Genomic DNA, 25,038 nt, shown 5'->3' with positions numbered 1-25,038 from the left:
GCTCACCTGTATCCCAGTAGGAATTGCTAATGTTGTAGTTAGTTGTACTGAGATTCAGGCCTTCTGAATGTTGCCATTTCCTGAAGACACTGACTTCTGAAACTGCTCACAGACCTTTTAGTAATCCTGCTTTAATGATTAATGCTACTTGTAAGAAGGCAAGTAACTGGAGAAGACAGCACTTCTCCAATGTTTGGCACATCTTCCTGTAAACGGGTGACAATTATTCCATACATTTGTTAGAGACGCCACCAAGATATCTTGTGAGCTACTGAGTCAAATATAGTGATGCCTTGTAATAAATTTGAGTCAGTGGATTTTAAAATGGCATTATCATAAGATACTAGTTCTAATTCTGGTCTTATGCACAACACCATCATTCAGCTATCTTTGGGGGAGTTATGGGTTTTATCATAGCGTTTTATACTGCTGTCTTTCACCACAGTATCAGGATGTTCTTGCTGAGTTATTAAAGCCCAAGTGAAGACAAGGTCACCTCACAAGTGCGAGATGTCAGTGCACATCTCAGCAGCTATAGGCTGTGCTAAGTGAGGGTTTTATGCTGGCAGTGACTCAGGTACTTCTATAAATTTATCACCATCTTCAGCAGAGTGAAGCCTGTGCTAGCTGGAACTATGTGAAGCTCACCTCTTCATATTCAGCACATAATATCAGTGTTTGAGAGGATCCTAAAACTCATATCAAAATTACCACAATTTACCTGTTTTTTGACCAGGACCAATAAGTATCATGTAGATTCAATCCCTAACTATAAATGGGCCCCACATTCTGCAAAACCCAGTCCATATTTCCATATAGCTTTGTAAAACTTTTGACAAAACTGGTCCAAGTTCTGAGTTTGGGAGACCAGGTGAGTTTTGCCCAGGACTGAGTTGTTTTGTGAAAACTTCACATGGAGGCAAATGAATATAGGAACTAATAAACTCCTAGAATCTGACTTTACCCAGCTTTGAGATTTTTATCTATTGACCCAGATTGTAAGAGCTGGACTTTTTGTCTAGCATTTTCTCTGACTGAGATCATTGGTTTCGATTTCAGGATCATTCCTATTTTCCTTGTTCATCGCCCTGAGAATAACATCCCTTATGCAACAGTGGAGGAAGAACTGACTGGAGATTTTGTTAAGTACTCGATCAAAGATGGCAAGGAAATAAACTTTAAGAGAAAAGACTCAGAAGCTGGTCAGAAGTGTTGCACCTTTCAACACTGGCTGTATGAGAAAACCAACGGAAACTTGCTTGTTACAGATCTGCAAGGTGAGAGGCTTTGATTTAAATGTTGATACATGATAGTTTTGCCAGACTATAATACTGCAACCCAATCACTGCATGCCCTAATAAAAGAAAGATGCTCAGGGGTTTCAGCCAGCACAGCCTTATCTTTTGTTGTCTGTAACAAGCTGACCTGGTTAGGTATAATCACTCCTAACTCTGTCTCAGAAAACTACTCCCCTGTCCTGAGAACCCAATGCTGATTGAATCAATCATTTCCAGCCTCTTAGTCACACACTGGCTAACAGACTTACTGTCACTCATGAGTATTTCTTTTATCCCTTTTTAAGTGCTAGTATTTAATCCTTGATCTTTTTTCCCTGTTCTCTTTATTATTTGAATACAACTCCTTGCTTTGCACTGGTTCTTTCTGAGGAGCAGTTGTTTGCTTTTGACTTAACACTTAACATGGAAGACCAACCGACCATTTTTTGTCTGAACCTTCCCATTGTCTTGTATGGTTTGGGAGGCCCTGGCCCGTGTTGAAAGTCTCAACACCATACCTCTGCAGGTTATGGGAATTCATAAGCTTTTCAACCTCACCATGATGCAATCCCAAGACAGGAATTGTTTTGTTATTATATATTGTAACCCAAAATGGGAGCTGCAGGTCTCTACACTCCTGAATAACAGGTTATACTCTGTTACTTCTTTATATGACTGCATATGGATTTAAGTTCCTGTCTTTAGGAACCAAGATTGGAATAGTTGTCCTAAAGCCTTTACTTCAGAAACAGTGACACATCAGAAACAACTCAGCAGTGGAGTTTTCTTAGGATATGCAATCCTGTGTCAACACTACCCTCAGTAAGACTATGCCATATGCAATGTCTCCTTCCATCTCTACCTTACCTTGAAGCCTGCAATAAAGCTGGTTGCATTGTGCCTCTTGTTCCTTGAATGAGACCTTTAAAAGGATAAGTTCCTCTATGCCTGGCTCTGATCATGGTCAGTAGAGATGCAAAAGGTCCAGAAGTCAGGAGGAGGGAGCTGTGGAATTACTGGTGGCAGACTCCCCCCCCGATTGCAGCCTGTAAGTTTCAAACACCACATCGAGGGGCCAGGTAAGGATGAGATTTGACCTCAGACCTTGAAGTTCAGCAGTTTCCAGGAATAGGCTGGACTACCACTGGACTTAAAACACTTAAGTTTAAGTGTTTTCAGTGTTGATGTATGGTGGTTTGGACTTGAAGGCAACCATAAACTTGACATGAATTAGCAAGGCAGATAGTTTTTGAGATTGAGCCATCCACATTAAAATCAAAAAGAACTTTGCTACTAATTTCAATGGCCCTATGAAACCTTGGGTTTTATAGAATCCATGCTTCCATGTGGCAGTTACTAACAGCACAAGCAACAGATAGACAAGCTATCTTACACAGACATTAAGGACAATATAGGTAACCACAACACAAGGCCCCATGCACTACTTAACATATCAAAATAGTGCTCAAGTTGGGCCTAAACAAGGTAGTGGCCGTGTGCTGATTTGTTTCAATGGTTTGTTCTACAGACAGAAGGCCATGTGCAATAACAGGTTCACTGATGTCAGTAGGATTGAAAGGTTTTCCCACAAGATTTAGGCCCCAAAACAGCCATCTTATTTTTGCAGTGCAGAATGGCCCATGAGGAATTTCAGCTATTCTATTCTTAACAAGCTACTTTGTTTGGAACTTCAATAGTTTTACAAGGTCTTTTTTGGAAGGCCACTTATTCTCTGAAACTCCCTGGAGAGCTGCTTCTAAACCCACCAACCCTTCTGCCTTCTTTCATACACCCACCGTCCCCGAGTCCAGCAATGCTGTTCTTTATGGCTGACGGGAGAAACTCTGTTCCCTGCCAGGCTCCTGAAACCAGGACTTAAATCTGAACCTCTTATGAAAATCAAGAGATCCATGACAAGACAAACAACAAAAACAAGTAACAGTCAAAGGAGATTATCTACCTAGAAGCCATCCTTCAGCATTAAAAAAAAAAAAATCTACAAATTATTACTATCCAAAAGTCACTGTAGTAGGGCTTCCCCCCTGGAATTACCTTGCAAGATAATATGATGCAAGAGGAACTGCAGTTAAATTATTAAATAGGGATATAAAATGCTTTTTAATTGCATTATTTTTAGTCTAATTTAAGCACTGAGACCTACCTACCCATTAGAAAAAGATCAATACTAATTACAAGTGCCTTTGGCAAAGTGATTGGAGAAATAATGAAAATATGGATTTTGGAATAATTAAAATAATGCATGGCTTTTGATACTATGGCATCTCATGTGGGTCAGAATAAAAGATGGGCAGAAATGCTTTAGATGTTTTCTGTTCTCAGCCCTCTGAGCTGTTTCTGTCACGCTGTATGTGTTACCCACAATCAGAAGAAGAAACTGAATTAGCCTCCTGCTGTGGCAAAAGCTTTCAAAACATTTATTGGATTGCTCAGCAAAGCAGCACACAGCTGAAATAGCGGGAAGAAGAGAGTTTTTGCATAGCTTGTGTGTCTGCAAGAAACGAGTTTGAAAAGAGAGTTTTAAAAAGAGATTTATTCTGCTAAAGAATTTACCTTAGTAAATCCAAACACTTAATACAAAGCTAACTATCAACTGCTTGTCACCTCACTACCCATAGATTAGCAAACAGCTCTGTGAATTAAATACTCCAATACCAGCATCCTAGTCCCTCACAATTCTGTATAACCGTCTAATAGCCACCTTCATAACCGATAGTATGCCACAGTCAGGCTCCTGGGCTTGTTTGAAGAAATGCTCTCCTTCGGCTCCCAAAAAGCTGCTTTTAAGCAGTTCCTTCTTGCTGTACAAATTTTTAGGCTTTACCCAAGAACACTGCGCTCAATGATTTAAAAAAAAAACAGTGAACACACCAAGCATCCTACTCAGGGCACTGCAAAGAAAGCTGCATTTGTTGAAACAACACCATTCCTTACACTTTAAAATGAGAACCCCAACCATGAAGAACAAACTGAAATGAATTCACAGGGAAAACATGTAGAGCAGAAGCCTAGCTTTTTGAGGATGCGGCACATTGGAGCTGGGAAGGACAACAACAGCTGAGCTGAGCCTGGGAGCAATCTTCTCTGTATTGATTCTTACCACCTTGAAAGAGAAGCATGGTGTATCTGCTGCTGACAGTAGCATCCTCATGAGACCCTGGCCATCCTCCAGCCTTGTTGACCACTTCCCCTTGGGATGCCTTGGCTGTGAATTGCTGCATAGTTCACTAGCAAGGCTTCTTGTGAAGCACTGGAGGACGTGCTAGAAGTGGATCTGCCTGGTACATGCACGGGTGTCCTAGAGATGGAAAGAGGCTTCCTGCATTGTCATCTCACTGCAGAACCACTGTACAGCTGTGGAACCAGAAGGCAAACTCCCAAACTGGCATCTTGGCACCTAAATCTACCAAGCAATGTGCAAGGGTTACTTACTTCAACCCATAACATGAAATAAATGCAAGGAGATGCTCAAGGAAGAGGCATTATGAGCTGTTCAGAAACACCAAGTTTAGTACCTGTTAGCCACCAAAAAAATCACTAACCATAGACCAGAAAGTGTGTTTCCAGATGGATGGGCAAAGCAAACATGCAGCTTCCCCATTGAAATCCATGGTGGTCTCAACATGGTCAGCAACCTAGAGTATGTCTGCACTGCTTCCTCAGCGCTTTCAGGGTCTGGGGCTTTCAGACAGGCCCTGCCCTCTCAATCCCATGATGAAGCAAATCCAGAGGCTTCCCCCACTGCTGCCATCAAGCTCTCCAGAGATATGAGTCTTGAGTTGCCAAAACCCTGGAGTGGTTTCACCATTGAGCTTCCAAGGTTGGTGTGTGTCAGCTGGGGTGGGTGGCTGTGCCTTACAGAATCCCTCCCCAAGAGCACGATTTAATAGGATACTCTGGGTTCCCTGAACCCCCATATGTAGGAACCATAAGTAACCTTACAGACAATTTGATTTGAAAAATGCCAGTTTGGGACTCTACCTTATGGTCCTACAGCCTATGTGAACCCCCAATTACTCTCCAGCATAGGAAACATACTGTGCCTTAGTAATCCACTCACCACCCTGCTATCTCAGACCCTCTGGAATAATGCTGACAGCTACTAGTGCAGTTAATGGTACAAAATGCATCCTGTGTTTGAAGTGCAAATGTTAACATATTTTGACAGTTTAACAACATATAGAGAGAATACTAAAAAATATAGCAATTGATAAATAATAGTTCTTTGCACTATTATATAAAGTTCTCCAAATTTGACAACCTGCCTGAAAAGCCCCAGGTAATGCAAGCTCCTTGTGTTCTTGATGTCTTTTAGGTGTAGGCATGAAGTTAACGGATGTTGGCATAGCAACACTGGCCAAAGGGTGAGTGAAAAACATTTCTTAAGGTATGTCTTTGCATTGTGCTTGAAACTCCTGACAGTGTAAATATGATGGGGGTTGAGAATAGGAAGTCTATATCTCACTGTAATTTGAAAAGAAAATGATCCCAGCATAAGTTCTGTTAGCCTCTTTTTGTTCATAGAATTATTAATAGAAATCTTCTGATCACAAAATCAGATTTGTTCTCCTCTTTGAAGGAAAGCGAGCATAGTGTAGGTTTTACTTTGCAGAATCAGTTCATAACCAATTTATCTTGGAGCAGGTAAGATGTCAGTTGTGTTCCTCTCCACTAAAAATCAAGATTATTTTTGGCATCTTATGCAAGGTAAATCCAAAATAAATATCCATCATGAATGCATTGCTTTATATTCTATTCAGAATGCAAAAGTGTTTAAAAAATGAGGGAGGTGTGATGATTCAGTAGTAATTTTGGGTATGCACCTTGAAATTCTTTGTAAGTGCCTGACTTGCATAACTGCCCAGGACCCCACGCTGAAAATCAGGATCCTTCCAAAACCTAAAAACACTGACACTGTTAGTCCTTCTGCAATGCACTCAAACACCTTTTCATTTCTTTGCTTACAACTGTGCTTTTGGGAAAGTTGCTGGTTGGGGAGACTGCCTGAGTGATGTAGTTACGTCTAAGCTAGTTACTTGATAAAAAAACCAAACAACTGTTGATGAACCTGATGACATCACGGGCGCTTGTACACATGACAAAATTGGCCTTTAAAGCAGCTTAATTGCCCTTTTGCACCGCTTTAATGGGGACACCATTTACACCTACAGGAGCATATTTTGCATTACACGACTTTGTTACATAGCAAAGTAAAACACATCTGATGTATTTGAGTTCGCTACATAACAAATTGCAATGGTGCACAAGGTGCTGGAAGCCCAGGCATGCTCAGGGCAGCTCAGGTTTGCCAGGCCCATGCACCATCCCTGCCGCTTTCTCTGGCTGCCAGCACACCCAGCCACCCTCCTGCCACCTTTCCGCACTGCTCCAGGGGCAAGCCAGCCCATTCCCTGGTGGTCCCAGGTGGCAGGAAGGCAGTGGGGACAGTGCATGGGGTGCTGGAAGCCCACCAAGCCTGAGCTTCCCGAGCACACCCGAGCTTCCAGCACCCCATACACTGTTGGATCTGGAGGGTGCTGCCTGCAGCCTGGGGTGGCATCCACCCATTAGCACCTTGCCAGCACGGAGGGAAGTACCAAGCCTCCCCACAGCTCAGGGACTGCACGACCCAGCAGCAGCTTGCATGGGCAGACTCCGCTGAGAAAAAAAGAAAAAAAAAAGCAATGAGGGACCTGTTATTTTCCCCTCCCAATGGAGCATGCCTGCATGCCTCTCTCTCAGCCAGGGGGAGAGCTGCTGGTGGGCCCAGTGGCCCCTGAGCTGTGGGGGAGCCTGGTCCTTCCCTCCATGGTGGCAGTGCTCACCCCTCAGCCAGGGAGAGGTAGGCAGGCTCCAGGAAAAAAAACAAAGGATCAGGCCCTAGCTGCTTTTTTCTTTTTGCTCAGCAGAGCCTGCCCATACAAGCTGCTTCTGGGTTGCTCAGCCTCTGAGTTGCGGGGGTGCCCCATGCTTCCCTCTGCGACGGTAGCGTGCCCCTGGGACCACCCAGATGTGGTGCTAGCAGGCAGGTGCAGCCTGGGGGGATGTCATCACTGTGAGGGGAAGATCCAGGGCCCCTGCAGCTCAGGGCCTACCAGCAGCTTGCCCCCCCACAACTGCAGGAGAGGTAGGCAGGCTTGGGGAGCGGGGCAGCCTGCAGGAGAGGTAGGCAGGCTTGGGGAGCGGGGCAGCAGGGAGAGAGAAAGGGTTGGGCCCCTCGCTGATTTTTTTTTTTTCTGGCAGAAGCAGCAATGGGGGGAAGGAGCGAGGTGAGCTAACAGGGGGTCACTATTTTGTCATGGTAATGAAAGTCCCTAAATTGAAACTGGTTTTTAATCAACACAATTACAAACCCACCAATTAAAAACCCAGCATTTCAATTTAGGGAGAACTAAACCCCCCGTCACATGTACAAGCGGCTCTATTGATTGCCAAGCAGTCTCTCCTCCTCTGAGTCAGCAGGCTCTCAGAGATGTGAAGAACTGTACATGACCATTGAAAGCAGCCCCTCAGCACATGGTTCTGCAATTGTTTCAGAAATCTTTAAGAGACTCATGGCATATATAATCCCACAATACACGCACAAACCAGTCCCTTTTGTGTACTAATTCTTTCCCACTTCTCTCAAAATACTAGTAATCTTCAGGATCTCATTCCCGAAACCTCCTAGGCATGCTACAGAGTAGACAACAGTTAAAGAGAGAGGCCTTTTTTTTTCTGATAATAAGCTATGATTGGGGAATGGAATCCATGGGAAATCTTGGCCTCCTTGAAGTCATTTGACGTTTTGGCAGGAGTTCAGCACTGATTTGTAATGTGATTTTTTTTTAATTGCTTATGAATTCTTCTAAAGGGCTTGAGGCAGGTATGCTCCCATTTTTCTGGGACCTCTGCCTGTAGAAGGCTATTACAAAGTTGGAGGGCCCTGTTGTCTGTCCTCTCTAGATTATATACTTCCAGTCTGGGAACCTATTTTAGACATTGATAAGGAACAGATGCATCAAAGGAAAGTGTACAAGCCATATAGCATACAATGTAGGCAATAGTCTTTGTAGGGGAAGTTATTAGCTCCACACTGGGTGTGTCTACACAAGGTACTTTACTGCATAGTAGAGCAAATTACTGCATAGTAAGCATCACCATCTACACGGGGAGACCCTCACTACACAGTAACTTGCTCTACTTGGCAGTTAATTTGCTACCTGCAAATACAAATTAACTGCCAAGTAGCAAATTTGCTGCCAGTCAGCCAGGCAGCTGGGGGCAGGAAACTGCTTATTGCCCCCCCAGAAGCTGTTTGCTGCTGGGGCAGGCTCTACCACCACAGCCTGGGTGAGGACAATGTCCCCCTGCGCTAGCAGCAGGGAGCTCCCACTCCCCAATTGTGGAGCAGGGCCCAGGAGCTCCTTGCATGGGGAGAGCTGGCTGGGACTTGGCTCAGATTGGGACAGTTCCCAGACAGCCCTGGGCTGCAAGGGGAAGGGCTGCACATGCACACTTCCATATGCAGCCCAGGGCTGGTCGGGAACTGTCCCAGCCTGGGCCAGATCTCAGCCCTGCCAATGGGGAATCCTGGCCCCAGCCCAAGGAATCCCTGCCCAGCCAGGGGCACACTGTTAGCTGCCCCACCAGTGGAGAAGGGCAGGGAGTTCAGACCTGCCCCTCCCCCACACCCTTTTCCAAGCCCCCTACCCCTGGATCAGGGAGCTGGGGGCAGGATCTCCCTGCTGCTGGGGCAAGGCACATTGTCTGCACCCAGGCTCCACCACTAGAGCCCGTCCTGACAGCAGACAGGTCCTGGAGACAGCTGTCTCCTGGCCCTGTACACCTTGCCAGCCCCTGGGCTAGCACCCAGGGGGAGCCTAAAGCTCCTCCTGTCTGCTGCAGGGGGACAGACCAGGGTGGGAGCAGCCTTCTCCTAGCTACTCGCATTGGAAGCAAATCTGCTCCCAAATACACGTACATGTAGACCCCTGCCCAGGGTGGGTTTACTCCAGAGTAAATAACTCTGGAGTAAGCCCATTCAGCAGCATTTCCATGTGTAGATATACCCACTGTTAATCATTGGCTTATTACCTGAAACAGAAGGGGTGATAACTTTTAAAATCATTTATAACAAGAAATACAACTATGAGTGATATTCTCTTTATACATGCAAATATCTAACCCTTATTTGGAACCTGCTACGTCCTTTGCCTCAACAATAACTTGCTGCAGGGATTTCCAGAGTGACAGGTTGCACCTGAGAGAGAGAAGATGCTCCGTCTGAGCACATTCATCCCAAGTAATGTGCACTTCTTTCTAGATCTGTTGTATATGTTGTCAAAATTCTGTTTCCTGGCCTCCTACACAGCCCCTTGGGAAGTGTCTGTGACAACCAGCTTAAAGTTATATTCTCCCTTGAGAAATCTGTACAAAGAATAGAGCTGATCACGTGTACAAAAACAGATATCTTTATTGAATATGTGCTCGTCTTCACACCAGAGGTATAGAAAGCAAAACTGTTTTTTTAACTAAACATTTTCACTCCGTTTTATTGTTTTATTGTTCAATGCTGGAATATTCTAAAAACCTTGATATTTCCACTTGCCACCCTTACAATGTTTAAATTGATTTACTTTTTAGCTTTGGTTCCAAAATGAAATCATTTGAATTGTTGAAATTGTCTCTCATCATCCTGTTAAAAAACAGCGAAGTTATATAAGTTTTAATTAAACAAACTATGCTGAGGAACCTAGTGATTTTTAAGGTTTTAATTAATGTTATTACTCAAACACCCTAGAAAAGACTATCCTGATAAAGTAACACAGACCAAGGGACAGGAAAACAAAGTACAAAAATGAGGGTTCAGTAAAACCTACAATAAGAATCACTGTAACAAATACCTTCTGTTTTAATTAACCACTTTAACAAATCCTAGCATCTTTTTTTAATAACTTTTAGCTAGTGTGATTTCTTCAGTACAAGAGACTTTTTGGTGGTCTTATCTTTTTCCCATGTTATTCATAACTCACCCAGATGCCTCTAATTTAATTTCTACCAGTTTCTGCCAGAACCTGGAAAGCAGGGAGAAACAGGCAGTATCCATTCATAACAGTTAACTTCTACCCTGCCAGAGAAACAAGTGTGAGAGGGCAAATCTCTATATTAAAGGATGCATGTTCATTTGTATTAGGTGTTAAGCCTGATAACTGTCCCAATACTTTTCACTCTATTTGATAGAAAGTACATTAAGCTAATGCATCAGTGTTACAACCAATAGAAATTTTATTTTGGGGTTCGGCTTGCCTTTGCAGGGAAGGGAAACTCATTGATCGCGTAAGTGACTGTTATCTCTAATGTTTTGAGCCCATATAAACCACACGTAAGCAAAATATTGATGGGAAATGTTACCAGGATCCTGGCTGAACGAAGACTGTTTAGAATCATTTCTGTTTGATACATCAATTCAGTAAACTGCTACATTCAGCCTGAGAACTCTGTATCTGCGATTGGCAAAAATAAAATACATTAAAATAAAATAGAATAAAATCTGCATTTTGCTCCTACTATAATTAAGTTGAAAAATAATATATCACCATGTAAATTGTTATTGATGAACTTACAAAAGCCAAAAATACAACTGCCATGAATTATTCATGTTAATTTATTTTCTCCATTGGCATTATTTTTAAAACAAGCAGCCAATACATCTTGCAACAGCACAGATTAATATTCTGCATTACAATTTTAGTATTATCCAGTGCCATTAATCTTTTTATGAGCCAGAATGAGAGCCTGAACCAAAATGAATTGCACAAGCCAGCATTTATTTACTTGCCTGCTTTATTTCTCTCTCCATGGGTTATGAATAAACAAGATACTTACACTGTCTAATACTTTTCTGAGTGGTAAGTGCTTTGTTTCGCATGCCTGTTTATCGGTGGAGGGGGGAAAAGCATGAAGCCGACGTTAATTGAATTATAATAGAAATGGTTGCAATACAAATGCTACCACTAGAGGGCAAAGTTTAACTGTAGAACAAAAGCACAAAGAAATCTACCACTGGAGAGCACCAAACTTGACATATTTTCCTTTTATAAATAAGATATGTAATCAATATTTTGGTGGATTAAAAAAAGAACAGGAGTCTGCTTTCTAGCTGCTTTGTAAGTATCAAGGCAAATTAGAAAGGTAAAATACTGTACTTTAGTATATGAAGCACCTAGGAGCTGCCATGAGTGATGAAAAATATGAAGGAAATGAGACTACAATATGCTTCTTCATCCCCCCCAGTCATTATGATCAAAAAGAGTTAGAGCTGCCAAATATGGATCTGAAAATTCCTCCAAGTCTCCAAGTGTTGACAGCTTTAGTTTCGCCCCTTGTGGAGATGGAAAGCACTACAATGCTTAAATCTGAATCCAAATTCAAACTCCCCCAGGTACCAGCGAAAATGGTTTGGGTTCATCTCTAATTATTCTGGAGACAGGATTTGATCTTTAGCTGTTTTTGTTGGCAATCCAGCCATGAATCAATACCATGTGGTACGTTAGACAACAGAGGAAATATTTGGGGGGAGGGGGCAGGAGGAGGGGGTTTATCACTTAATGCTATTGAACACAAGGTAGATAAAAGCAACATAAGGACATGTCCACTTTAGGAAGCATGCACTGATGCAGGCCGTGTCCCTGATTACATGTGCCACAAGCAGCAGAATGGTTTGAATTAGACTCATGCATCCTGCCAAGCTGGCTATAGTCATTAAAGGCGGTGTAGAACAAATGATGCATTCTGGATGCATAAGTGAAGGAAGGCTGTAAAGAAACTATGAGCTACAGTCTTCAAAAACTGGATCTGGACTTGAAACACCCCAGTGGCTCTGAGGCTCACATGCAGGGATTAGTTTTCACAGCCTACGGTGATGTAAAGACATAGAAGGAAATGGTCCTATGCAAAAATCAGAGCTACTTGCACAATTCAGATCCAGACCAGGGTTTTGAAACTTCCCAGCCTTCAAAGTCTGGTGGTGTTTGGATCTAAGGTATTGATTCGGCCGCATCTCTAGTTACAAAAGCGAACAAAAGGCAGCTATGAAGGAAGGAGGGAAATGGAGGCTGGGGAGGGGGGGATTTGATTTGTGAATACAATTGGACCCGTGGTGTTAGTAGATGATATTAATCAATTTTTCTACATATAAAATACGTTGATTTCATTTTTCATACATCATCCATTAATCCCTTTTGCTGAAAACATTCACCATTTGCTGAATATATCCAAAGAATATTTGCTATTCATGGTGTGCAATTGATCCCACGATATTATCACTGCTTCCTGACTGAACAACAGGGCTCTTCAGTAGGAATGCAGTGAATGGCAAGGACAACGTTGCTAAAAGGAAAATAGTTTACATTTTGTAAACAGTTTTTTTTAACTAATTTCCCTGAAATTCTAATGAACTAAAATGAACATATCAAAACTGACTCCTAATTTTCAGTACCACAGTACCTGTTTGGAGACATCTTAGCTGAGCACCTGAAACTCCTGCTGAAGTCACTGGAAGCTCTGAAGTGCTCGGTACCAGTGAAAATCCGAATGATGGGGTCATCTCACATTTAGTCCTCAAAGCTGGAGGAACCCAGGATCAAAGAAACACTTTTGAAAATTTGGGTTTACCCTAGTATTCAAGATGCAAGTTTTCACTGTGATTTTTTTCCAGTGTGCCCTGTGAAATCAACAGCGAACAGAAGTCCATTCTAATCCTACAGGGATGTTAGCTGATGTGAGAGTTAATTATTTATTATCACACACAGGGTATTTTTACTAATTTGATGAAGAAGGAGTGTTGGTTTTTGAAGTGAGCCTTTTCAAGCCAAAATTATCTCCAGCAGATAAGGTGTTACTCTCCATATTTTGCACTACACAAACCTCTCGTAAGGAAAGAAGGGCACATAAAAAAAATCCTAACAGCAGCAACGCAGTGTTCATATATGTTGCTCCCTGGAACAAAAGAAACTGTTTTCCCCTCTCACCTTGAAAAACTATCAGAGACTGCATGGAGGAAATGCCACATTCATGAGTCTGAAATCAGTCTTTTCACACAGACTGGCAAGAACAGTCATAAATTAAAGCCACCATCACTCACTGCCATGCCGGCTGTCGCTTCACTAATGGCTTTAGAGATTCCAGGCATTAGCATTTCAACTCCAGCCATACACACAAAGAAGGAGAAAAGCAGCCTCTCCCTCAGTCCAGTGCCAGAAACAGGAATTTCAGATATAAAAGGAAACAGATGCTATCCAAAAGCTCTCTGTATCATGGAGACTCATTATCCACTTACACACCAGCACCTGATGCACAGTGCTACAGCGCACAGAATCGTGACACACCGTGATGGGCAGAAGGGGCTTTAAACTACAGCTACTGGAAGTATTTGTTGTGACTAGTATTGACAGTGAATTTGGCCTTTATTTCCATGATTGTGCAGTGATTGGTTGAGCACCTATGATTAACTAAGGAGAAGACCCCTGTAGGAACAAGTTATAAACTAAAGATGCATACTACAGCTATGCATATAGTGCCTGCCTGCTGAGTTTGGGCTCACTGCAATAAACTAGCTGTACCCACCCACTCAAGCTCTGCCCATACTCAAGCCCAACAAAGGGATGGATGAATTAGAGGTAGGGTTGCCCACCCTCCCAGATTGGCTGGGAGTCTACCAGAATCAGCATCGATCTCCCAGTAACTATTGAAAGCAATCCAGGAGATTGATATCGTGAATGGGTTGAACAGTACAATTAATGAGATTACATCATGTTGGGAAAAAAAAATCTCCCAGAATAGTTTCAGTTAGAGTTGGCATCCCTAATTAGAGGCATCTTCAGAATATGTCCCAGTGCTGGATCAGAAAGCCTGGGAGCTGGACTGGGGGTCTGGGACATGTCTCAGGATCCCTCTATGCTGTCCACCAATACCTGACTGCTGGGCCTGCATGGAGCCGAAGTGACTGTGCATGTATTTGGCAGGTGGCTCCTAGCAGCAGCCTCAGGCTCAGCAAGGAGGCAGGATTGACATGACCTAACAACATTAGAAAAAGAGCAAAAAAAAGAAAAGAAGGTGCATAATAGGGCTGTGCAAAGCTTTGGTTACCGATTTGATTCAGAGGAAATTTGGCCTGATTTGGGGGCTGAATCTCTGAATCCAAATCAAATCAGGAGACCCACTAAAAGCTCTGAATTGATTTGAAGCATCGATTTGGAAAAGATTCAGAGATTCGACTTGGCCACGGGAGAAGCCCCCATGGCTGTCCTGCCCAGCCCCAGCCTCCTGGGACTTTAAAAAAAAAAGAAAAAGGCCTGCACCCACTGGCTGCAGCAGTCACCTGGAGCCCAGCAGTGCTCAGCCCCAGTGGCCCCAGCTCCCAGACAGCATGCAGTGTCCTGCCAGGTTCTGGGCACACGTGGCGATGCCCTGCAGGGCAGCTGCCTCATGGCGCAGATGCAGTGTAGCTTGGCAGGGCACTGTGTGCTGTCTGGGAGCTGGGGCCGCTGGGGCTGAGCTCCAGGTGACTGCTGCAGCCGGTGATTGTGGAGCATTTTTTTTTTTTTAAGTGCCGAGGCTGAGGCTGGGCAGGGCAGCCATGGGGGCTTCTCCTGCAGCTCCCCCCGCCTGAGGAGAGGCAGGTACAATTGGAGGAGCCACGAGAGAACCTGCAGCCACCCGGCTGTGCCTGCCTCTCCCCGGCCGATCCAAATCACAGAATCTCGCCAAATCAGCGCCAAATCTTTCAAAGCCGATTTGGCCGTATCAAATGGGGACAGTGATTTGAATCACTGAATCAAATCACTGTCAGCCAAATTGGCCGAATCCAAATCAGATACTTCCCTATTCACACAGGCCTAGTGCGTATGTCTGTCACATGCCTTCTAGGGAGGAGTGGCTCTGGAGTTAAGGTCATGCTTTCCTGAGTTTGATGCAAAGGAGAATCTCTTGTCAAGCACAGGCACATTCACCTGTGAGAAAAAACAATGCTTCAATATGACAGTGGTCTTTTTCCCTCTACCTAGGGCTTTAGTTTGGGAATCTCAAGGCTCTATTATCTCCCTTTCCTCACAGATCCCCCAAATAATTTCCCTGCATTTTGAGTGCAAGGTACGACGTGCCAATCAAAGTGCTAAACTAATGATTCTCAACCAGGTTTCTGGGGCAAGTAAGGTGTGAGGAGATAAGCAAATAAAGTCAAGCTCAAGTTTCAGGTGTAAGGAGATCAGCAGGTAAGAGCAAGCTCAGGCTTTCTGTAGCTGCTCCTTCTCCCACCCCCAACAGCCTGCCCCCTCTGCAAGAAGGTATGCCCTGTAATTCAAAAAAATAGGTTTTGAAGTGGGGAACTGCTCAATTCACAAAAATTATGGAGGGGTGCCTTAAGTCTGATGAGGGGGTGCCTTGAGCATAAAAAGATTGAGAAACACTGCCCCAAACAAATTAAGTCAGAGTGTTAGAGGAAACCACAGACTGTACAACTGATAGCCACCTGGTAACCATGGGTCCACTTCTGCCTCCTACATCTTCCATAGACCCGAACCAGCTGGCTGGAGTGGGGACAGGCTTGTTTGACACCAGGAATGAACTGGAGCTCTTCATAAGCTATATCATGGCTCTTTCCAGCTTGAGCTGAAGTCAGCTCTAGCTGACACCTAAAACTCACTCATACCTTTTGCCAGTTGGGCTCAAAGAAGGTGTGTAATATGCTAATCAGTGAATTACAGGCACCAATTCAGTTAATGAGTCAGGGCACTAGGCTGCTAAAGTGCAAAGAGTGCAGTATAGGGAAACTCTAACTCAGGGGTTGCCACTGAGCAGCATTTGTCTCAGGGACGCACAACTACACACCATCCCCTAATCAGGCATGGGAATCAACTCTCATTCTGTGGCCCCAGTGGGCACATCTACATGTTCATTAATACGCTTTTGCTAATTTGTATTAAATTTATACTTCCATTGTGAAGTACTAGAAGAAGGTTCATTAGCCTATTTTAATGCGCATTAGCAGAAGCTCATTTTTTTGGGACGCTTCATTGCACATTAAAGTGGGCTAATGTGCATTAAAGCACATGTGTAGTTGCTCCCACTGACTCCATTCTGAGACCTCCTCAGTTTACAGCAGGGGGATCCAACACCCGATTTACTTACAAGGCAGCTGAGACTTGGCAGAACCTGGCTAGGCTTAAATGAATCTTAGTTCAAAAATAGTAGCAAAGGGAACTTAGAGAAGGGGCTGAAACTAAGAGATTGCTGTGAGAAGACAAAAAATCAGCACAAAGATCTATAATGAATAGCCTGGATTTTTTTAAGCCCTTTTCCATTGAACTTCATCTCTGTAAGGGTCACCAATGAGATGATGAGGGTATATAATTTCTTTATTCGTATGTGCAAGGTGTTCACTTATGATAGCTGCAGTGATTTGTTTAAACTTATTTAAGACCTGTGCTGTCTGGGCAAGATAGTCTGCATGTGTTTAAGTGCAGGAGGGATGATATTTTGGGGGGCTGTAAGAAAGTAATGAATTCTGCAAACCCATTACCATTTCTGTGTTGTGCGCGAGCAGGCAGGAAGGCAGCAGAGCCTACAGTATGTATTACATTTTGGGTATGTTTGAGAAACCGTGGGGTTGGTATGATTCATCAAAGAGCTTTTTCCAGCCTACTGTGGAATTATGCGTTCCATCATGATCTGACACACAGGAGTTCCTGGGTGGCCTTTTCATCTCCGATGGGCTTGCGGACGCTAGGAGAGCAGCTAGCCTGACATTTCAACCTTCCTTGTCTGTCTCCTTAAAGGAACAATAGAGATGCAAAATAAAGCTGTAAGAGGTAGATGGAGGTAGATACTGTCACCCTCCCTTAAGAGAGATTTTTCGATTCCCGTGCCACTAAGCTTGCTTCCTTCAGTGAATTTATTTTGCGAAGTGTGTTAGAACAGACAGCCCCATCTGTCATATGGAGATTGGATGCATCTTCTCAGAGCAGCAGTATCTTCATTAGTACTAACCCAGCTGCCTGGTTGAGAAATGAGTTTTCCGGGATGCATTAGGACTGCATAATGAGTGTGGTGTTTTACTTTGGAGGCTACCAGGTGAATTTTTTCAAGGGCAGCTCTTCCTGAAGATTGCCTGCAGGTTTGGTTAAAAGCCCAGGTTTCCTATGCCAGGTCTGTGTATGCAGTCAAGCCAATCTTCCTCATAACCACAGCTACAGCTTACCCACATCTGCAGCTTTTTCTGTGGTGCCCCACAAGCGCTTTGTAAAGGTGTTGTAATTGGTTGTTGTTTCTATACTTCTGTAACAAGGAATTAGTTGACAGTTATATTATCCACAGATGGAAATTGCAAGTGGAAGAAGAATTGTTAGGACACAGAGCACAAGAATATACCCAGCCTAGGACTTCTAGGCTGCATCCAGATGAGCACAGCTGTGCAGTAGGAGGTGTGGCAGACACTTGCTCTCCATGCTTCAAGGGAGTAGCGCAGAGGGCTTTTTTGACCCCTGGATATCCAGAGTCAAATAAACCTGTGGAGAAAAAAACAAAAGTATGGCAGAATTGCCGCTGGTGCAGCCCTGGGAGGCCCCCAGGTAAGGCTGCCTCCCCTACTGCCCCTGGGGTAACTTGCTGCACACCAGAGGGCACATGGCATAAGCATTGTCCAGGGACAACCGCTAGTTGTCTCTGGAGTACCAAATGTTCAAACCACATGTGGACATGGCCCTAAAGCCTATTTCTTGCCCTACTGTGGAATCACTGACTGGTCTTGTGCACTCCTTTATGCTCTCTGTGCCTCAGTTTACCCATCTATAAAATGGTCATGAGATGCCTCTGAGATACACAAGAAGTTTTTAATATTTCAGAGTTCTTTATGACTTAGTACAGATAGTCAAAAAGACTGAGGCTGAAATGATACAGTCTTTGAAGGTTAGTCTAAACTGCAAAGATTGGTACCAGAAAACAAATGAACAGACATTTACTTTTGATTCAGGAAATGCAGCTACATGTCTGCAGTGGCTCAAGCCAGAAGCCAGGGAGCACTAGAGCGTGGTTCTCTGGCACATAGCTTGCATGGGCTGTGTGTTCACTTCCTCTTCCTGCTGCCCCCGAGGTCTCTGGGATTTGCAATCCACAATCACAGCAGCAGGACTCTGCAGAGTTGTTTATCACTTCCTCTTCCTGCTTTCAGGTGCCTCTGGGATTTGTAGTCTATAGTTGCAGCCAGCATGAAGTAAGCAGGGCAGGGCAGCTCCCTAGTCAGGGGATGGGAAGTTTAATCCTCCCTGCAGTGCTGGATTATGACATGCTGAGACCCTAACCATGTCCATTTTAAGAGGACCCATATGATAAAAATAATCCAACATATGTATATTTTTGTCATGTTAGAATAAAAATGTCCATATTTAGAGAGTCATTTCCCCATATCCCCTTCATCTCCTTTATTTACTAACTGATTATTATAAAACTTGATATGGAGCCAGGTTTTGTTTTTTTTATTTAGAGGCCTGTCATATTGTGAGGCCCGAAAATGTAGCTTAAGTAGCTCCAGCCTAAACCTCGCACTGCCTCCCTGGCCAGCTGTTCCAGCTAGGGAGCAGAGGGGCAGGGCCAGCCCTGCTCTTTGGAGCAGACAGCACAGGGTTACACAATGCTGGGATGCTGACTCTGATTAACTTGAACCAGGATGGGATCCGAGTCAGAAGTTTCATAAACCAGTTTGACCTAAATCAGCTAAGTCTGATACTACATTCAACCAGGTTTATCTTAAGCCAGTTTCAGCCATTTTGAAACTGGTTTATTCTCACTGAACTTCTATTCTGTTACAGATTTAAACCAGTTTCTGATCACTTAAACTGGTTTATGTGTAACTTCTGTCCCTAGCCTATGAGACAACAGTCACTCTGTAGAACCCCTGAAAAGAAAACCAAATCTTGTTTATTTGCATTTTCTCTTATTGTTTGCATTATTTATTCATTCTCTTATTGTTTACATTTATGTCTACAGATACAAAGGCTTTAAAGGAAACTGCTCCATTTCCTTCATTGATCAGTTCAAAGCCCTCCACCAGTGCAATAAGTACTGTGAGATGCTGGGGTTGAAATCTCTTCGGGCCAAACAGAGGAAGCCAACAGTGATGAAAAGCAAAATTCAGCCAGCCTTACCTAACGTAAAGAAAACGGTGTCCAGCATACATACAACAAAGAAAACATAGAGACTTCATTTCCTTAGAGCATCTGGTAAAAACTGAACCACTTCGTAAGAACTCCCTAGAAGCATGCACAGATACTGAAGGGCATGAGTGCGGAGCGTGAGCTTTCAGAGTTTTGAAGCCATTCTTTGATAACAGCAACAAAGAACAGCTGAGTCCATGGCTTACCCAGCTAAACTTCAAAGCCAGTGAAAGCCATGTTTCAAACACAAACTCAGCTTTGTTTGGATTAATTTTCAAGCATTTTTATATACGTCAATGCCTGGCTAGATCAGTGCACTTGCACATTTTGTTTCTTGGAATCTGCGTACAAGGAGAGCACTCCTCCTCTCCTGGCAACAACTACAGGTTTAGCTCAGTGATACCATGGCATTCTGCTGTTACATCAGCATAAAACTCTGATGACCATGGGGTAAAGGTTTTGCACTAGTGCTCAATACTGGCACTGGCATCAAAATTGTATTAGAATATTTGTTTTATTTCCTAATTCTTTGTGAACAGTTGCAATCTTTATGATACTCATATTCGTTGATGTATTTTTTCCACTTAAACTCCTTGTAAAAGAAGATTAAGCCATGTGAGGATTTTGATGTACATTTGCTCTCCAGACATCTCAAAGACTGAGCTACCAACTCTGTAGCTTTTGTTAAAATGTGAACTCACCCAGTTGGAAAAAATCCTATGAATGGATAGTGTCTCTGCCTTTCTTATCCACAAAATAATCTTAATCTAAACTACTACAAGAAAAGACCGGTGAAGCAGGAAAGTACAGAGAACTTAAAATCAGATTTTTAAAAAAGTATGTGTGTGGGGGCGGTGAAGGCAGGGGCAGGAAAATCACGGCACAAAATCAATTAACTTATTGCCACCTGAAAACTGTTGTGCTGGTGTCCTGCAAGAGGATTTCAGATCTATGTAACAGCGCTAACCCTAAAAACTTAACTGAACATTGGTGGTAGGTTGTTTGTGTGCGTATTTGAAGTATTGTCGATATTGATTGTTTATCATTCTCATTGTTATGTTTGGTTGGGAAAGGAAAATGGCATTAGAATTTGAGGTCATGTGCTAGACTTAGGGCATTGTCAACCACGGGTATGTGGCAGCAGTGCAGAGACGTGGGAGGCGCTTCAAGTTTTGCTGCCAGTGCTTCTGGTTTTGCCACCGCACACTGGGGACTACCCTTCCCACTCATCGATTGGCCACCAGGGGACTTCCTGAGCTTGTCGATTGGCCAGGGGACTCCCTGCTTCTCGACCAGCCACTGGGGGTACACCAACCAATAAAGGCTGAAAATCCCTGTGCTAGAGCCTTTAAAGGGCTCTAGCAGATGCCATTGAGTCTGGTTATGATGTTATGCAGTGGTGCCTCAACACCTTGGAGGGTTCACATGCTGGAACTGGTTATCACTTTCCTGAGTGAGATAAAGAGGTAGAGAGATGGCACACTCTAAAAATTGGAGCTATTTGCACAATTCAGATCCCAACCAGGATTTTGAAACCTATGAGCCTTCAATGTCTGCTGGTATGTGGATCTGGTCAGACATTTTTTGCTACATCATAAATGTCTGTCATGTATGAGCTGCAGAGTGACTTTCCAGAGCAGGAAAGTTCTAGACATTCAACATCTGCTAGGCATGACTGGGAGCGGTTGGAATTTGCCACTTCCATGTGTTTTAAGATGCTTAATTTTACATCATTCTCCTTTTCCCTCTTTCTTTACAGGTTTCCCTCGATTTATGCTAGTTCTTTATATACAAATTTGCTCTTATGCAATGAACCCATAATTCATTATATGCAAGGTAAATTCACTCTTATGCGATCAGCATAGATGTCCCCCCACCCAAGCAGGTAAGTCTGTGGGGGAAGGCAGAAGGGCTGTGGTCCCACTCACCCAGCCCCAGCTGCAGCAGCCCTGGGAGTGGCCAGCACCAGCTGCCTGCAGCCATTGGTCTGCACCATGCTCCGCCTGTCCCCCCGTGTCTGGGCTGACCCCAGCTCCTGGGCTGCGCCATGCCCTGGTGCAGGCAGCTGGTGTCGGCTGCTCTCAGGGCCACTCCAGCACAGGCTGGGGTGAGTGCAGACAAGCCAAGCCCTGGGTGACGCAGGGCACAGCACTCACCTCAGCCCCAGCTGCAGCGGCCCTGGGAGCAGCCAACACCAGCTGCTGGCACCAGGGCATGGTGCAGCCCAGGAGCAGAGGTGAGTGGGGACAGGCAGAGCATGGTACAGCCCAGCAGCTGCAGGCAGCTGGCGCCGGCCACTCCCAGGGCCACTGCAACTGGGGCTGAGGTGAGTGCCACTCTGTTCCTTTTGCTTTGCTGCCTTGTGCAGCCCCGAGGGCGGCACCCCTCCCCCCGCCCCTTCCTTAGTCCCAGCCTTACTCCCTTCCTCCCTCACCACCATGGGAACCTATCCCTATTTGTTACATGGTAAAGTGGGTTCACTTTATGTGAATTAAATTTATGCGCCATTCTCTGGGAATGCATGTACAGCATAAATCAAGGGAAACCTGTATTTGCTGCCTACTTCTGTTATCTTAGACCTTTGGGAAGCAGAGAACTATAAGCTAACACAGAACAAAACCAAACCAAGAGATTCATCTGGGATGACATTTGATGCACTAAAAAATTCAGCTCTCCATTGTGCTCACCTGATGAGTTCACTACTGATGAGAGAACATAGTAGGAAATGTGGTCCTCACCTGTAAAGGAAAAGGCCTTAATCCTGCAAATGATTCCAGAAATGGGGGGACTCTTGCAGCACCATGGGGAAACCTGGTTGCACCCATGCAGCATTCATTCATCCAAAAATTAGAAAACAGTCATAGTCCAAACTTTGTTAGTTAATGAATGGCATTGGGCAGGAACCATGTCCACAGGGAGATTACTTTGTGTTGTGTATTCATGGAATGGCATGCTTTGAAGGTCTCTGTGAAGAAGATGATTCTTCCTACGGAAGAGGACCACTTTCCCTTTCACCATAACTAGTATAAATGAGTCTTATAAAATGTCTTCCCTTGTGGGGGATTGCTCTCAAAGGCCACTGACCCAGGGTTAATGAATGACTCTAAATAAAGAGTTGGCGCTTGTTCTGGTTATGAATGGCACTCTGATGGATGATACTTTGATGGATAGAAAGTTCAATTAAGTGCTGACATCACTACTCAACAGCTGATTGTGATTTCTTATTATTGATCTTGAAGAATAAATGTGCATGTGGAGCCCTGTATAATAACAGGTCTACATCTGAAGGTTAACAATGTGCACATCTTTCACAACTACTGAAACTATTTGCTTTCCCACTGCCCAAGAGATTATCGATTTTACATTGTTTCCTAATTAATAAGAATAGTAAAGAGATAACCTACTGAAAATATATTACTGATACAATTCAAGTAATAAATCTTAAATACTTATCCGTAGCATATCCATTACAAAGTGATTCTGATGGGAAAACTTAGCAATCAGCTGCCTGTAACAGACAAAATCTGCACTCAAAATCATTTCATGCTTCCTAAAAACAATCTTTTTATTCTCAGATGTTGTGCCTGAGTTCAGCTTTCAGTGGAATTACATTGAAATACATAAATACTGACATGCCCACAGAAAAACTGACTTATCAACTCTTTTTAGCTTAAAAACATCCCAACTGCTTTTCAGTTGAACTCTTCCATGATATTCCCCAGTCATTACTATCTGGTATTATTTAGGGCAGTGAAGAACTAGGGTATCTGTTTCTCTGCTAAACTCAACCTTATTGGTTTTATTATTCTATTAGATTCCCTTCCTGCACTCCGATCTGAGTGCCATTTTCACCCTCTGCTGTGTGTCATGCAGACTGCATGCTCTCAGACACAGAGACTGTCTCTCTTGTTACTCCTCCAAACTGTGCCTACCAAATGGCACCCTGATTCTGGACTGCAGCTTTAAATAATCATATTAAAACTAGTGCACTTTTCATCCACAGGAGTTCCAAAACTACTCAGTGATATCAGTGAACGGCTAACACTGGTACACACACACACACGACTTAATATACAAAATATGTAATATAAGCGTAAAATATTTTGTAAACTTATGCACAAGAAGATTTGCAATAATAGCTATGTATTCTGCTCCCATCTTTCACACACCTAAAGCAGTGTGAAACCTCTATACATTGACCAGCAGTTACTCGGCATACCATATTTCGGCCATTTTTAGACCAAGAAATATAATCCAGCTTTTCACAAAAGATGATATTGCAGTGCATTTAATCTCACTTTTGTATAGTAGTCAGCCTAAGGCAGTGATTCTCAAGTAGGGTGCCATGGGACCTGTTAGACATGCAAACACCTATACATGACTCACAACATGAATGACGGGTGCCTCCTGAATCTGGGGGGCACCTGCAGAAGCTGCCAACAGCAGTTGCCCTGTCAGGGGGGGCACCAGCACTACCGACAGCGTCAGTGTCAGCCATCGGGGGGGGCACCGGCCCCATCGGGGGGGCAAGTGCAACCCCGTGCACCTCCTACCAGTCACCTATGACTCACAAGATTAACCCAGAGATTTCAAATAAAAATCTGCATGATCAAAAATATTCTGGCTTGTTGTGGTCTTTCTGAGTTCTTTGCAACAGAAGCATTGCTTTAGTATTTTTACACAGTCAAAAAATGAGTAAAAGGTAAGAGCTGGCATTTGCCAAGGGGTTTCTTGAGTCTAAAAAGGTTAAGAACTGCTGTCCTAAAGAGTAAGACTGGGAGAAAAAAAACACAGCTAACTTGACCTTATCAATGTCATAGGAAACATCACTATTGACTTCAGAGAGGCCATATTTTATCCATAACATAATCCAGGTTTTCACAAAAGATGAAATTGCAGATAAATATTTTTTGTTCCAAAGCTATCTATATTTTAAATGTAAACCAGCTAGATATTGCTATTAAAATGGTCATAAGTTCGTCTGAATTGGCACACTACTGAGATCCCTTTTTTAGAGCTATGGCTTTAGTCTGCATCTAGATTCTTTGAAGCCAGCACCACCACAGTTCCCATTTGAAAAGCTCACATGTCCCACTATAAGTGCTAGCTACTTTATTATTATTATTATTCCAATAAAGATTTGAATTTGCTGAAGAATACCAATGGAATCCATCCTGGGAATAGTCTAGTTTTCATAAGAATCAGATAATGGTGCAAAAGTGGTGACACAATTTAAATTCCATTCTCGATTCCAGGGCAAGTAAAATATTTAGCAGTTAAACTATTAAGTGCTAAGTGTCAGCATTTTGATTGTCAACATTATGCTTAAAGTAAACACCCCCTTTAGGCATATCATTTTAAAATGAAAGTTTAAATCTGCAGAAACTAAAAGACCCAAGTTCTGACATGAGCATCATCACCTACTGGCTCAAATTCAACCCAATCTGTCACATAACAGAAGAAAAACTCAAATGTCCATTTACAGATCTGGACTTTAATCCCAGCAAATGCATTGCAAAGGGGAAAAGATGGAATCCTTTTTTTCAAAATGGTTT

The 25,038-nt window shown here is 43.4% G+C and overlaps 1 protein-coding gene across 3 annotated transcripts in view; it reads left to right on the top strand.

The window, feature by feature from the left end:
• Positions 1-24,099, top strand: part of ALPK2 (alpha kinase 2) — a 96,995-nt gene extending 72,896 nt beyond the window's left edge. For all 3 annotated transcript variants that reach the window (XM_090037863.1, XM_090037864.1, XM_090037862.1), the window contains 3 exons: positions 1,060-1,277; positions 5,611-5,659; positions 19,317-24,099. In XM_090037863.1, coding sequence (XP_089893989.1) covers positions 1,060-1,277; positions 5,611-5,659; positions 19,317-19,524 — 475 coding nt within the window. In that variant the 3' untranslated portion in view covers positions 19,525-24,099. The remainder of the gene's footprint in view (positions 1-1,059; positions 1,278-5,610; positions 5,660-19,316) is intronic.
• The last annotated feature ends 939 nt before the right edge of the window (positions 24,100-25,038 follow it).

This window comes from Crocodylus siamensis, chromosome 3 (genome assembly GCF_052110815.1).
Source record: "Crocodylus siamensis isolate JL-2025a chromosome 3, ASM5211081v1, whole genome shotgun sequence".
NCBI classification, from domain to species: domain Eukaryota; kingdom Metazoa; phylum Chordata; order Crocodylia; family Crocodylidae; genus Crocodylus; species Crocodylus siamensis.
The sequence above is the reverse complement of the archived record's forward strand: the minus strand, read 5'-3'. Positions and strand labels throughout refer to the sequence as shown.